The sequence below is a fragment of the Nerophis ophidion genome, linkage group LG11, assembly GCF_033978795.1.
Source record: "Nerophis ophidion isolate RoL-2023_Sa linkage group LG11, RoL_Noph_v1.0, whole genome shotgun sequence".
Lineage (NCBI taxonomy): Eukaryota > Metazoa > Chordata > Actinopteri > Syngnathiformes > Syngnathidae > Nerophis > Nerophis ophidion.
Window position 1 is genome coordinate 64,826,806 of NC_084621.1, and position 16,829 is coordinate 64,843,634.

The following is a 16,829-nucleotide window of genomic DNA, read 5'->3' on the forward strand; positions in this document are numbered from 1 at the left end:
TTGAAGCATGTTAAGGGGGTGAAATTATAGATCGGCGATTCTGGATGTTGTTGATAAATGGCTTTCGGTCTGCATAACAGAGCTTTAACTTGCACTTTGAAGCATTTTAAGTGGGTCAAATTACAGCTCAAAGAGGCAAAAACGTCATTTTTTAGGAAAATTTGCGCAGGGGTTTTTTGAAGGCGCGTAAAATCAAAACCTGAAAACTTATCAAAATTTGATCTATACTTTTAATCAGAAGGGTTCAAAGTCTCCCCTGTGCGAGTTTGAAGCCGAAACGACAAACGGGCTCAGAGGAGATAACTTTTGAAGAAAGGTGACGGGTTTTCACAAAACTTTTATTTTGAAGGGGCAATTTTTAACTTCCTGTTGATTTTTGCCGAAGGATGTCAATTATCGAAATGTAGGTCTAAGTCAGACCTACCTAGAAGTTTTTGTTTCATGTCTTTCCGGCATTCCTACCGGAAGTTACAAGCAGTTTTGTCTGTGTTTTCTTCCTGGAAGCAGTTTTTCTGCTGTGTTTTATTGAAAAAATTGCGCTAGAGCGCAATTTTGAGTTTTATTATTATTTTTTTTCTCATCATATCGCAATTTCTGCCAGTCCTGATGTGTCTGCCAGGTTTGGTGAGTTTTGAACGCATTTTAAGGGGGTCAAATTGCAGCTCAAAGAGGCAAAAATAGCATTTTTTGCGAAAATTTTGCTTTGAATGAGTTTTTGCAAAATTTCTGTTGATTTTGGGTATAGACGTTTTTTATTGGAAACTTAGGTCTAAGTCAGACCTACACAGAGGTTTTTGTTTCATGTCTCTACGACTTTCCTAACGGAAGTTACAGGCAGTCTGTTTTTTTTTTTTCATAGGGGGCGCTAACGCGCAATTTTTGTTTTTGGGGTTTGGTTGCTTAATAAGTTCGTCTGCCGGACCATACCGATGTGTGTGTCAAATTTGGTGAGTTTTGAATTATGTTAAGGGGGTCAAGTTGCAGCGCGTAGGTGCGGAATAAAGAATAATAATAAGAAAGGATAATAAAACGTTACAGATTCAATAGGTTCCTTGCCTATGGCAAAGGACTCCTGTGGAGTCCTTTGCCATAGGCAGGGCGGACCCTAATAATCGTCAATGTAATTCGGAAGGGGAACTTCTGGGGTAGATGGTGCAGTGTGGTTAATTGTTACGGTCGTGTGTGTTTTTCAGGAGACCTGGACGCATACCTCAAGGATGGCGAGCGTCGGGTCCACAGTCGCCTACAGATGCCTGTGGGAACAACGTGGGGACCTTTCGAAGGCAAGATTGAGATGGGTAGCGAGAATAGCACACTGGTATGTCCACATACTGTTTTTTTTATTCTCTTTAAAAAACATCACATTTTAACAATTAATTACAATCTCAAAGGAAGCAGTGATGGATACATTTCAGTCCCAGGACATTCATTTTGGGGATTACAATTCTCATGCAATAAATGGGGGTACTTGAAGGTATGCCAAGGGGCACGTGAGATTTTTCAAAAATATTCTAAAAATAGCAACAATTCAAAAAACCTTTATGAATATATTTATTGAATAATACTTCAACAAAATATGAATATAAGTTCATAAACTGTGTTTAGAAATACAACAATGCAATATTTAGTGTTGACAGCTAGATTTTTTTGTGGACATGTTCCATAAATATTGATGTTAAAGATATATTTTTTTGTGAAGAAATGTTTAGAATTAAGTTGATGAATCCAGATGGATCTCTATTACAATCCCCAAAGAGGGCACTTTAAGTTGATGATTACTTCTATGTGTAGACAACTTTATTTAGAATCGAATCACTTGTTCATTTTTCAACAAGTTTTTAGTCATTTTTATATCTTTTTTTCCAAATAGTTCAAGAAAGACCACTACAAATGAGCAATAGTTTGCTCTGTTATACAATTTAATAAATCAGAAACTGATGACATAGTGCTGTATTTTACTTCTTTATCTCTTTTTTTAACCAACTAAAAATGCTTTGCTCTGATTAGGGGGTACTTGAATGAAAAAAAATGTTCACAATGGGTACATCACTGAAAAAAGGTTGAGAACCACTGAGATTTAAAGGTCAAAGTTAGAAATATACTTTGCAATATCTTGAGCAATTGTAAAGCTAGACGTGAAACCAGTGTACTTTTATGTGAGGGAATACCATCTGAGTCTTATGTGTTTTACTCATTTTGCACATATTTGAATGAAGCAGGTTGAAATATGAATTCTTGTCACCACGTGAAAGTATTTTAACAAAGTATTTTTCACATATTTCAATAGCTGAGTTCCAAATCCTGACCTTTTAGAGCAGGGGTCGGGAACCTTTCTGGCTGAGAGAGCCAAGAAGCCAAATATTTTAACATGTATTTCCCTAAGAGCCATTTAATATTTTTTTTAACACTGAACACAACTAAACACGTGCATATTTAAGTAAGACCAGCATTTCTAGAGTATAATAGGTCTCTTATTCTTTGTAATAACATTGTTATTCTGAATCTAACTGTGGAGGGGGCGTGGCCTGCGGGCCTGCAGCGAAGCGGGGTGTTGCCAGGACCGGCCTCAATCAGCGTAGACGGCCCACCTGGGCCTTGTTATCTAACCACCTGTCGCTCTGTTATAAGCAGCAGCCAGGAAGAGAGACGGGGTTGGGGCTGGAGCCAGAGCACGAGTGAGGATGAAAAAGAAAAAGACAATTGCTGGAAAGCAACTGAGAGACTTATTGAAAAATATAACAATATTGTAACCGCAAAACAGGCTCTCATGTCGGTGCTCGGTGATCTGAAGAACCCCCAGGAGGGCAAGCCCCACACTAACCGATAACAAATAAATTACTTCTTACCATTAACGCAACTTCTTGAACATAAAAACCATGAGCATGTTTTATATTTTGAACGTTATTTTTAACACTGTGATTACAAGTGGAGTTATTCATTACTTATCGTGTTAAGCAATGTCAGCTCAGATTTATCCGAGAGCTCAAAAGAGCCACATCTGGCTCTAGAGCCATAGATTCACTACCCCTGTTTTAGAGAAATTAATTGCCACTCATGTATTTGTAAAAGTAATAGTTATAAAACTGTGGTGGCACAGCGGTGTAAAATAGCACTGAATTTCTCATAATCTGCACCAGTTATGTTCATAAAGAATATACGGCCAGAATATAAAACACCTTCTCACAAGGTGGAGTTGCTGAAGGGGACAAAGGACGACTTTTAGATGTTTTTAGTACAAATGTGCACATTAACGTGAATACAGCGGCATAAACAACACCAGATTAACTAGGAAGAACAGAGCAAAGCCGCCTAAATTAAACTAGGGCAAAAGTACCCCGCAAACAGATTATATAGAAGAAGAAGGCAAAACCTCACTGATGCTGGAACAAAAGACAGTCCAGCGTCTAATTGCTGCCAAGCAGGGCATGCAAAGGCCAGATTTGCACACTAATTGCAGGTGTGCAGCTACACTGCAACTCAGAGCAGAGAAAAGCAGCAACAACAAGACGTGAACAAAAATATCTTAATTCTGTACTTTCATGGGCATTGTTTAAATTCCTTCATCATATCATTGCAATCAAAGGGTGCTTTGTCTCGATAGCTTTGTTGACGTAATATCCGGTTGCAAACTAATCACCGGCTAAAACACTTGGCGAGGAAACAAGCACCGAAGCTGCACTCAGAGCAGACTCAGCCAAATTGCGTCTAGGTAAAGTTGCACTTTCCTATGTCAACAATGCAAGTGTGCCAGATAGAAAATTCTCGAACCAAAAGTAAGGCTCTGCTTTTTCAGAATGCGCTAAGTTGATGCGCTTTGCAATGTACATGCTGTTTTTAGCGATTTTAAATGAAATAAATAAATAAATGATAAATGGGTTGTACTTGTATAGCGCTTTTCTACCTTCAAGGTACTCAAAGCGCTTTGACACTACTTCCACATTCACACACACATTCACACACTGATGGAGGGAGCTGCCATCAGGAGCAAGGGTGAAGTGTCTTGCTCAGGACACAACGGATGTGACGAGGTTGATACTAGGTGGGGATTGAACCAGGGACCCTCGGGTTGCGCACGGCCACTCTACCACCGCGCCGCGCCGTCCCCAATTGCGATTTATACACTTTAAAATTTGGTAATGAAAACTTCAACAAAGATGTATGTTACAATTAAACATCTGACGTGTTATAAGTGCAATACTTTTAGTATGAAGACTTTGTAGGGTGCATCATAGGGATAGACTGGCACAAACAGCTTAATGGCAAAGACTACTTTCTTGTTAGGCAGTACATTGTAGCCAATAAATTACTGCCATCCAACGTTGTGGAATTGAAACATAAATGCAACGTTTAATATATAATACTTGCCAATGAGAAACAGAAATTTGATAAGAAAACAAGATTTAACAACTGGACAGCACAGTTATGACCAGCTCTTTTTTAAATGTTCTATTAAAAAATGTGATTGTATTAATTATTAGAGCTGCGAATCTTTGGGTGTCCCACGAGTCGATTCAATATCGATTCTCTGGGGTCACAATTCGATTCAAAATCGAATTTTTTTTTTTAAATTCAACACAATTCTCGATGCACAAACGATTTTTTTCCCGATTTTAAAAAGGTTTCTGTATTCATTCAATACGTAGGATTTCAGCAGGATCTACCCCAGTCTGCTGACATGCTAGCAGAGTAGCAGATTTTTGTAAAAAAGCTTTTATAATTGTAAAGGACAATGTTTTATCAACTGATTGCAATAATGTAAATTTGTTTTAACGATTAAACGAACCACGAATATGACTTATTTTATCTTTGTGAAAATATTGGACACAGTGTGTTGTCAAGCTTATGAGATGCGATGCAAGTCTAAGCCACTGTGACACTATTGTTCTTTTTTTTATTTTTATAAATGTCTAATGATAATGTCAATGAGGGATTTTTAATCACTGCTATGCTGAAATTATAACTAATTTGGTTACTGTTGTTGATGATATTCATTTTTGTTTCACTACTTTTGGTTTGTTCTGTGTGGTGTTTGTGTCTCCTCTCAATTGCTCTGTTTATTGCAGTTCTGAGTGTTGCTGGGTCAGGTTTGGTTTTGGAATTGGATTGCATTGTGATAAATGACAAATGGGTTGTACTTGTATAGCGCTTTTCTACCTTCAAGGTACTCAAAGCGCTTTGACACTACTTCCACATTTACCCATTCACACACACATTCACACACTGATGGAGGGAGCTGCCATGCAAGCCGCCAACCAGCACCCATCAGGAGCAAGGGTGAAGTGTCTTGCTCAGGACACAACGGACGTGACGAGGTTGGTACTAAGTGGGGATTGAACGCGGGACCCTCGGGTTGCGCACGGCCACTCTTTCACTGCGCCACGCCGTCCATTGTTATGGTATTGCTGTGTATTGTTTGGTTGGATTGATAAAAAAAAAAAAAAAAATGATTTTTGAAAAATGAGAATCAATTTTTTCCCACACGCTTATTAATTACCATTTATTTACGTGCACAAATGTACAGAAAATTGGTACCACTGAGTACCGATATCAATTCCCAGGTTAAACCTGCCTATTTTATGACAAAACACTGAGACTGAGCTCTTTGCAGACTGGGTTTCGAAATAGTCTTTTCAATGCTACCCAGCACTAAGGCAGCTTTCTATTTTCCGTTTCAAACATCGAGCAAAGCCGAGTGTTTAACAGCTGCTCTGGTGGGATGATGATTCCTCCACTGCCTTGATACTCTATTCTGAATTTGGATTAATTAAAGCGTTCCTATTAAAGCTGTTACCAGTCTCAAATTCCCCTTGCAAAGACACATAAGGCAAGTCCATGAGAATTTGGGACTCTTGAGTCCCACCACCTCCCACCAGCTCAATCTCTATTTTTCTACAGCCTGACGAGCCATTTTAGTGGTGGTTTACACGGTTTTCTGAGCTGTCATCACTGGCTTGAAATAGCTCCAGCCATATTACAGCCAAGTTAATTGACTAACCCACTGTTTTTCAACCACTGTTGTGCCGTCGGATATTATGTAATTTCACCTATTTGGGTTAAAAATGAGGGTTGGACTCCACCAAGGCTGTCCTTTGTCACCGATTTTTTTTATGGAGAAGAATTTCTAGGCGCAGTCAAGGCGTTGAGGGGTTCCGGTTTGGTGACCGCAGGATTAGGTCTCTGCTTTTTGCAGATGATGTGGTCCTGATGGCTTCATCTGACCGGGATCTTCAGCTCTCACTGGATCGGTTCGCAGCAGAGCGTGAAGCGACCGGAATGAGAATCAGCACCTCCAGGTCCGAGTCCATGGTTCTCGCCCGGAAAAGGGTGGAATGCCATCTCCGGGTTAGGGAGGAGACCCTGCTCCAAGTGGAGGAGTTCAAGTACCTAGGAGTCTTGTTCACGAGTGAGGGAAGAGTGGATCGTGAGATCGACAGGCGGATCGGTGCGGCGTCTTCAGTAATGCGGACGTTGTACCGATCCGTTGTGGTGAAGTAGGAGCTGAGCCGGAAGGCAAAGCTCTCAATTTACCGGTCCATCTACGTTCCCATCCTCACCTATGGTCATGAGCTTTGGGTCATGACCGAAAGGATAAGATCACGGGTACAAGCGGCCGAAATGAGTTTCCTCCGCCGTGTGGCGGGGCTCTCCCTTAGAGATAGGGTGAGAAGCTCTGCCATCCGGGAGGAACTCAAACTAAAGCTGCTGCTCCTCCACATCGAGAGGAGCCAGAAGAGGTGGTTCGGGCATCTGGTCAGGATGCCACCCGAACGCCTCCCTAGGGAGGTGTTTAGGGCACGTCCACGGGGAAGACCCAGGACACGTTGGGAAGACTATGTCTCCCGGCTGGCCTGTGAACGCCTCGGGATCCCCCGAGAAGAGCTAGACGAAGTGGCTGGGGAGAGGGAAGTCTGGGTTTCCCTGCTTAGGCTGTTGCCCCCGCGACCCAACCTTGGATAAGCAGAAGATGGATGGATGGATGGGTAAAAAATATTTTATGCAAACCAGTAATTATAATCTGCAAATTGAGTGTCGGTGCTGTCTAGAGCTCGGCAGCGTAACCGTGTAATACTCTTCCATATCAGTAGGTGGCAGCAGGTAGTTAATTGCTTTGTAAACATCGTATCCAATGCTTAAACCAAAAATAAACCAAAGGCGATTGCCCCTAAAACATGCATTGAAGCTATGGAAAACGAAACTAAAACTAAACTGGCTCCAAAGTAAACAAAAACAGAATGCTGGACAACAGCAAAGACTTCCAGCGTGTGGAGCAGACGGCGTCCACAAAGTACATCTGTAAATCACATGACAATCGACAATTTCCACACAAAGAACTGAAATAGTCTTGTTTGCCAAAACAAAGCAGGTGCAGGGAATAGCGCTCAAAGGAAGACAGGAAAACTCACCAAAATAGAAGGATGGGGAAAACAGCAAAAAAACTCCATGTGACAGGTCGTGACACTTACTTTGAGACAAGAGCTATAGTGATGCATGGTTGGTTATGGTTTGAATTCATATCCAACCATTGCTACAATGACTTTTTACTGTCAATATCAACTACCAAGTTTACATTTTTAATGTTTTCTGCTGGTGGTGTGCCTCCGCATTTTTCAATGAACAAAAATGTGCCTTGGCTCCAAAAACACCTGGACTAACCCACACCTCAAAATGACTTCCATACTACACATTCAAAGGCAAGATTCATTCTCCTAAAGCAGGGGTAGGGAACCTATGGCTCGAGAGCCAGATGTGGCTCTTTTGGTGACTGCATCTGGTTCTCTGATAAATCTGAGATGACATTGCTTGACACGAAAAGTAATGAATAATTCCACTTGTAATCACAGTGTGGCCCTGCGATGAGGTGGCGACTTGTCCAGGGTGTACGACGCCTTCCGCCCGATTGTAGCTGAGATAGGCGCCAGCGCCCCCCGCGACCCCGAAAGGGAATAAGCGGTAGAAAATGGATGGATGGATCACAGTGTTAAAAATAATGTTCAAAATATAAAACATTCTCATGCAGTTTTAATCCGTCCATCCGTTTTGCTACCGCACCTGTTCAAGAAATGGCGTTAATGGTAAGAAGTTATTTATTTATTAATGGTTAGTGTGGGGCTTGCCTGGAGGTTCTTCAGACCACCAAGCACCGACATGAGAGCCTGTTTCAGGGTTACAATATTGTTTTGTTTTTCAATAAGTCTCTCAGTTGCTTTCCAGCAATTGTCTTTTTCTCTTTCGTTCTCGCTCTGGCTCCAGCTCCAACCCCGTCTCTCCTCCTGGCTGCTGCTTATAACAGAGCGACAGGTGGTTATTTAAGTGGGCCATCTACGCACCTGTCTTTGATTTTGAGGCCAATCCTGGCTATACGCCGCTTTGCTGCAGGCCACGCCCCCTCCACAGTTAGCTTCAGAATAACAATGTTATTACAAAGAATAAGAGACCTATTATATTCTAGAAATGTTAATCTCACTTAAAAATGCACGCGTTAAGTTGTGTTCAGTGTTGAAAAATATTATATGGCTCTTACGGAAATACATTTTAAAATATTTGGCTTCTTGGCTCTCTCAGCCAAAAAGGTTCTCGACCCCTGTCCTAAAGCATGGGTGTCAAACTCCGGCCCGCGGGCCAAATCATGGCCCGCCATGTAATTTCATTTGGCCCTTGAGGCAATATCAAAATAACATTAGAGCGTGCCCACCGGTATTATACAGTGGCTGTGCCGCTGTAACACCACGTTCACCGCTAATATTCATACTTGCCAACCCTCCCGATTTTCCCGGGAGACTTCCGGAGTTCAGTGCCCCTTCCGAAAATCTCCCCGGGCAACCATTCTCCCAAATATCTGCCTCTAACGTTCTCTAAAACCTGTCGTCATGTCCACTTATCCTCCATAATGTAAGCGGCTTATACACACTCAATCAATCAATCAATGTTTATTTATATAGCCCCAAATCACAAATGTCTCAAAGGACTGCACAAATCATTACGTCTACAACATCCTCGGAAGAACCCACAAAAGGGCAAGGAAAACTCACACCCAGTGGGCAGGGAGAATTCACATCCAGTGGGACGCCAGTGACAACGCTGACTATGAGAAACCTTGGAGAGGACCTCAGATGTGGGCAACCCCGCCTCTCTAGGGGACCGAAAGCAATGGATGTCGAGCGGGTCTAACATGATACTGTGAAAGTTCAATCCATAGTGGCTCCAACACAGCCGCGAGAGTTCAGTTCAAGCGGATCCAAGACAGCAGCGAGAGTCCCGTCCACAGGAAACCATCTCAAGCGGATCAGCAGCGTGGAGATGTCCCCAACCGATACAGGCGAGCGGTCCATCCTGGGTCCCGACGAGCGGTCCATCCTGGGTCTCGACTCTGGACAGCCAGTACTTCATCCATGGTCATCGGACCGGACCCCCTCCACAAGGGAGGGGGGGACATAGGAGAAAGAAAAGAAGCGGCAGATCAACTGGTCTAAAAAAGAGGTCTATTTAAAGGCTAGAGTATACAGATGAGTTTTAAGGTGAGACTTAAATGCTTCTACTGAGGTAGCATCTCGAACTGTTACCGGGAGGGCATTCCAGAGTACTGGAGCCCGAACGGAAAATGCTCTATAGCCCGCAGACTTTTTTTGGGCTTTGGGAATCACTAATAAGCCGGAGTCCTTTGAACGCAAATTTCTTGCCGGGACATATGGTACAATACAATCGGCAAGATAAGATGGAGCTATACCGTGTAGTATTTTATACGTAAGTAGTAAAACCTTAAAGTCACATCTTAAGTGCACAGGAAGCCAGTGCAGGTGAGCCAGTACAGGTGTAATGTGATCAAACTTTCTTGTTCTTGTCAAAAGTCTAGCAGCCGCATTTTGTACCAACTGTAATCTTTTAATGCTAGACATGGGGAGACCCGAAAATAATACGGACCCCCTCCACAAGGGAAGGGGGGACATAGGAGAAAGAAAAGAAGCGGCAGATCAACTGGTCTAAAAAGGAGGTCTATTTAAAGGCTAGAGTATATAGATGAGTTTTAAGGTGAGACTTAAAAGTGAATGCATTGCATACTTGGTCAACAGCCATACAGGTGACACTTGAGGGTGGCCGTATAAACAACTTTAACACGGTTACAAATATGTGCCACACTGTGAACCCACACCAAACAAGAATGACAAACACATTTCGGGAGAACATCTGTACCGTAACACAACAGAACAACTACCCAGAATCCCTTGCAGCACTATCTCTTCCAGGACACTACAATACACGCTACCACCTAAAAGGTTAATTTGTTCAACCTTGGCCCGCGGCTTTGTTCAGTTTTACATTTTGGCCCACTCTGCATTTGAGTTTGACACCCCTGTCCTAAAGGTAGACAAAACCAACCCTCAGCAGTCCCTCCCTGATGCTTATAAAAAAAAAAATGTCAATGTGTACAAACCGAATAGCTGACTGAACTGAAGCGCTTCAGTTAATTGTTGGTTCCTGCTCCTGGCAAAAGTGATGTGTTTTTAACTAAGTGCCCTCTAAGGAATTCATCACTACCTCGCAGATCCTCATTCTGGTCTATCAAATAGTGAGCAAGTGCTGGTCATCCACTTTAATTGGCTGCAGAGGGTTACAGAATATGCCAAACCTTCCCCGCAATTAAAAGCAAAGGGAGAAGCTCCTGCTCCGTGCCTTAAAGGATCTCTGGTGTGTCTTCTCTCATGGGGCCCTTTCAGTGCTTTGCTTCTTGCCCTCCTCTTTTCCTAGGCTCCATCTCTCGTATGGATACAGGCTGTTAGCGGCTTCTCAGTATGTCTCATTAAAGGCTAGGTCAGCACAACTTGCGTTTTTTGTCTCAGCGAGCCTCCAAAGGTTTTAACACGTATTTTTTTTAGAACTATCCACCCATTCATGTATTTTAAAAGCGTATTTTTGGTGTGTGGATTGTGTAGTTAAAATGATCGATGCACCAGCTCCGTGAAACTTAAAGGCCTACTGAAAGCCACTACTACCCACCACGCAGTCTGATAGTTTATATATCAATGATGAAATATTAACATTGCAACACATGCCAATACAGCATGGGTGTCAAACTCTGGCCCGCGGGCGAAATTTGGCCCGCCGTGTAATTTCCCGTGACCCTTGAGGCAATATCAAATTTAAAATTAGATTTGGCCCACCGCTGTAATACCGCATTCACCGCTAAAACTCTTACTTGCCAACCCTCCTGATTTTCCCAGTAGACTCCCAAAGTTCAGTGTCCTTCCCGAATTTCATCCCGGGCAACAATATTGGGGGTGGCTGCCTTTGGCGTTCTCTACAACTTGTCTCCACGTCCGCTTTTACTCCATACAAACAGCGTGCCGTCCCTGTCACATAATATATGCGGCTTATACACACACACAAGTGAATGCAAGGCATACTTGGTCAACAGCCATACAGGTCACACTGAGGGTGGCCGTATAAACAACTTTAACACTGTTACAAATATGCGCCACACTGTGAACCCACACCAAACAAGAATGACACATTTTTGGGAGAACACCCGCACTGTAACACAACAGAACAAATACCCACAACCCCTTGCAGCACTAACTCTTCCGGGACGCTACAATATACACCCCTCGCTATCACCAAACGCCGTCCACCTCAACCCCGCCGCCGAAAAGAGGCATTCAATTTTTATTTAAATTTTATTTGATATGGCATTGATATTTTCTAATTATTATTATTATTATTTTAAACTCGATTTTCCATGTTACTATAAATGTATATACTGTAAGCCTTTTTTGTTCAAGATTCAATGCAAAACTTGTTTGGGTCCCTATTAAAAGGTTAATTTGTTCAACCTCGGTTTTAAATTTTGTCCCACTCTGTATTTGAGTTTGACACCCCTGCAATACGGCCTTTTTAGTTTACTAAATTGCAATTTTAAATTTCCCGGGCGTTTCGTCTTGAAAACGTCGTGTAATGATGACGTGTACGCAAGACGTCACAGGTTTTTTAGGAAGTATGAGGGCTGCACACACACACAGCTAAAAGTCGTCTGCTTTAACGGCATAATTACACAGTATTTTGGACGTCTGTGTTGCTGAATCTTTTGCAATTTGTTCAATTAATATTGGAGAAGTCAAAGTAGCAAGATGGAGTTGGGAAGCTTTAGTCTTTAGCCCAGGGGTGTCAAACTCAAATGCAGAGTGGGCCAAAATATAAAACTGAACAAAGCCACGGGCCAAGGTTGAACAAATTAACCTTTTAATAGGGACCCAAACAAGTTTTGCGTTGAATATTGAACAAGCAAGGCTTATATAACTTAATAGTGACATGCAAAATAGTTTCAAATAAACATAATTTAAAAATATCAGTGGCATATCAAATTATATATTGGAGCGTCCCAAAAGTGTTAGTGCTGCAAGGGGCTCTGAGTATTTGTTCAGTTGTGTTTATGTCCTGTTACGGTGCGGACGTTCTCCCGAAATGTGTTTGTCATTATTGTTTGGTGGGGCTTCACAGTGTGGCGCATATTTGTAACAGCGTTAAAAGTGTTTATTCAGCCACCCTGAGTGTGACCTGATCAAGCATGCCTTGCATTGACTTATGTGTGTGTAAAATCCGCTTATATTGTGTGACTAGGACGGCACAATCTTTGTATGTAGGAAAAGCGGACGTGATGCAAGGTTGTAGAGAAGGAACTCGGGAGAAATTTGGGAGAATGATTCCCCCGGGAGATTTTCAGGAGGGGCACTGAACTTCGGGAGTCTCGGGAGGGTTGGCAAGTATGAGTAGTAGCGGTTTTAGAGCGGCATCGACGCTGTATAATATCGGCAGGCCAACTCTAATGTTTAATTTGATATTGCCTCAAGGGCCAAATGAAATTACACGGCGGGCCAGAGTTGGGCACACATGCTTTAGCCACACAAACACACGGTGATTCCTTGTTTAAAATTCCTGGAGGTGAAACTATGGATCAAGCGAACATAAATCACGACGGAATGTCAACCAGCAGGTTTCGGTGAGAAAATTGTGGTTAAAAAGTCGCTTCTTACCGGAGAAAAGCTGAGCTTGTGCCGTCCATAAAGCTGCCGTCGACTCCCTCCCTGAGACATTGGCGTGGAGACACCCTTCCGACTATCAGGTACTATTTCAATCAATCAATCAATGTTTACTTATATAGCCCTAAATCACTAGTGTCTCAAAGGGCTGCACAAACCACTACGACATCCTCGGTAGGCCCACATAAGGGCAAGGAAAACTCACACCCAGTGGGACGTCGGTGACAATGATGACTATGAGAACATGATACTGTGATACTGATGATACTGATGACTATGAGAACATGATACTGTGAAAGATCAATCCATAATGGATCCAACACAGTCGCGAGAGTCCAGTCCAAAGCGGATCCAACACAGCAGCGAGAGTCCCGTTCACAGCGGAGCCAGCAGGAAACCATCCCAAGCGGAGGCTGATCAGCAGCGCAGAGATGTCCCCAGCCGATACACAGGCAAGCAGTACATGGCCACCGGATCGGACCGGACCCCTTCCACAAGGGAGAGTGGGACATAGAAGAAAAAGAAAAGAAACGGCAGATCAACTGGTCTAAAAAGGGAGTCTATTTAAAGGCTAGAGTATACAAATGAGTTTTAAGGTGAGACTTAAATGCTTCTACTGAGGTGGCATCTCAAACTGTTACCGGGAGGGCATTCCAGAGTACTGGAGCCCGAAATGAAAAAGCTCTACAGCCCGCAGACTTTTTTTGGGCTTTGGGGATCACTAATAAGCCGGAGTCCTTTGAACGCAGATTTCTTGCCGGGACATATGGTACAATACAATCGGCAAGATAGGATGGAGCTAGACCGTGTAGTATTTTATACGTAAGTAGTAACTAAAACACTAGCAACACAATAGAAAGATAAGGGATTTCCCAGAATTATCCTAGTAAATGTGTCTAAAAACATCGGAATCCGTCCCAATGCAATCGCGTGTTTTTTTTTCTTTTTTCCAGTCCATCGCTATCAATATCCTCAAACACAAATCTTTCATCCTCGCTCAAATTAATGTGGAAATTGTCGTTTTCTCGAACAAATAGCACTTTTTGTTGGAGGCTCCCATTAAAAACAATGTGAACATGCGAGGAGCCCCCACACTTGTGACGTCATCATCTGCAACTAACTGTAAAGGCAGGGCTTTTCTCTTAGCACCGAAAGTTGCAAACTTTATCATGGATGTTCTCTACTAAATCCTTTCAGCAAAAATATGGCAATATCGCGAAATGATCAAGTATGACACATAGAATGGACCTGCTATCCCCGTTTAAATAACAAAATCTCATTTCAGTAGGCCTTTAAGGCGGGTCCACCTATACAAAGATTTTCAAGATGTTTTTTATTGTGTTGGATCCATTATGGATTGAACTTTCACAGTATCATGTTAGACCCGCTCGACATCCATTGCTTTCCTCCTCTCCAAGGTTCTCATAGTCATCATTGTCACCGACGTCCCACTGGGTGTGAGTTTTCCTTGCCCTTATGTGGGCCTACCGAGGATGTCGTAGTGGTTTGTGCAGCCCTTTGAGACACTAGTGATTTAGGGCTATATAAGTAAACATTGATTGATTGATCTAACACGGACCCAACACATCATGATAAAAAAATCAGGGATCAAGCAGTTTTGATCTCCATCCATCCATCTTCTTCCGCTTATCCGAGGTCGGGTCGCGGGGGGAACAGCCTAAGCAGGGAAACCCAGACTTCCCTCTCCCCAGCCACTTCGTCCAGCTCTTCCCGGGGGATCCCGAGGCGTTCCCAGGCCAGCCGGGAGACATAGTCTTCCCAACGTGTCCTGGGTCTTCCCCGTGGCCTCCTACCGGTTGGACGTGCCCTAAACACCTCCCTAGGGAGGCGTTCGGGTGGCATCCTGACCAGATGCCCGAACCACCTCATCTGGCTCCTCTCGATGTGAAGGAGCAGCGGCTTTACTTTGAGTTCCTCCCGGATGGCAGAGCTTCTCACCCTATCTCTAAGGGAGAGACCTGGAAACTCATTTGGGCCGCTTGTACCCGTGATCTTATCCTTTCGGTCATGACCCAAAGCTCATGACCATAGGTGAGGATGGGAACGTAGACGGACCGGTAAATTGAGAGCTTTGCCTTCCGGCTCAGCTCCTTCTTCACCACAACGGATCGGTACAACGTCCGCATTACTGAAGACGCCGCACCGATCAGTTTTGATCTATGTGTGAAATATATGTGTAGCATGTATCGTTCTGTGAATCTGTGTGGGGCGGTAGAGCTCGGTAGAAAAAACTTGAGGGTTCCAGGTTCGAACCCCGCTTCCGCCATCCTAGTCACTACCGTTGTGTCCTCGGGCAAGGCGCTTAACCCACCTCCTCTCAGTGCCACCCACACTGATTTAAATGCAACTTAGATATGGTGGCAGAAGGGTTAGTGCGTCTGCCTCACAATACGAAGGTCCTGCAGTCCTGGGTTCAAATCCAGGCTCGGGATCTTTCTGTGTGGAGTTTGCATGTTCTCCCCGTGAATGCGTGGGTTCCCTCCGGGTACTCCGGCTTCCTCCCACCTCCAAAGACATGCACCTGGGGATAGCTTGATTGGCAACACTAAATTGGCCCTAGTGTGTGAATGTGAGTGTGAATGTTGTCTGTCTATCTGTGTTGGCCCTGTGATGAGGTGGCGACTTGTCCAGGGTGTACCCCGCCTTCCGCCCGATTGCAGCTGAGATAGGCGCCAGCGCCCCCCGCGACCCCGAAAGGGAATAAGCGGTAGAAAATGGATGGATGGATGGATGGATGGATATTTCAATATTTAATGTCAACAACCGATGAGCCTGTGCTTTCCAAATTGCTGTAGCTTCTATTGTCATGTCTTGCTATGAAAACCTCGTGCAATTTGTCAGACAATGACACAAGTACAAGTGCAAACCTTGATGTGAGCGTAAGGCACGGGAAAAAAAAAATAGGGGTATTTTAAAGCTGGCTCATTGTGATGCATGTCAGGGTGGTCCAGAGCGGGGTCATGAGGCAGTCTAAAGCGTTTGAGGTAAAAAAAAAAAAGAAAAGCTCATTGCTTCACTGGTCCCAGCTTTACCCAGGAGCCACTCTCAGTCATTCTTATGAGGTGTGACCTCCACAGACTATTAAATCTCCTTTTACCCTCTTAGATGTTTGATTTCGCAGCGGCGAATGAATTACCTGGAAACGGTTGGCTAAAACGCAGGAGTGACACCGCTCTCATGTTCAGAACTCATGACCCACTGGGGAGATATCTCAACGCCCTCTCTGAAATGCAGACACTATTTCTGTCTGGATTATGCAGTGCATAGGTTTAATACAGTCTCTGAATATTGGAAGTTGCTGTTGTTAGGCATCTTTTGCCATAAATTGCACAAACAAATTGCTATTAAAACATCTAATGTTAGGTATTACTGGCGTCTGGTAGGGTTGGACATTAGTAAAAATACATATTGTGATTAGGTTGACCCGTTTGGGATGGTCTCCTGCTGGCCCCAATATGGACTAGACCAGGGGTCACCAACGCAGTGCCCGCGGGCACCAGGTATCCTGTAAGTACCAGATGAGTCGCCCGCTGGCCTGTTCTAAAAATAGCTCAAATAGCACCACTTACCAGTGAGCTGCCTCTATTTTTTAAATTGTATTTATTTACTAGCAAGCTGGTCTTGCTTTGCTCGACATTTTTAATTCTAAGAGAGACAAAACTCAAATAGAATTTTAAAATCCAAGAAAATATTTTCAAGACTTGGTCTTCACTTGTTTAAATAAATTCATTTATTTTTTTACTTAGCTTCTTATAAATTTCAGAAAGACAATTTTAGGGA

At 43.3% G+C, this 16,829-nt stretch overlaps 1 protein-coding gene across 2 annotated transcripts in view; it reads left to right on the forward strand.

The window, feature by feature from the left end:
- Nucleotides 1–16,829, forward strand: part of zfpm2a (zinc finger protein, FOG family member 2a) — a 442,543-nt gene that overhangs the window by 177,024 nt on the left and 248,690 nt on the right. For both annotated transcript variants that reach the window (XM_061916494.1, XM_061916493.1), the window contains exon 4: nucleotides 1,194–1,318. In XM_061916494.1, the coding sequence (XP_061772478.1) occupies nucleotides 1,194–1,318 (125 nt within the window). The remainder of the gene's footprint in view (nucleotides 1–1,193; nucleotides 1,319–16,829) is intronic.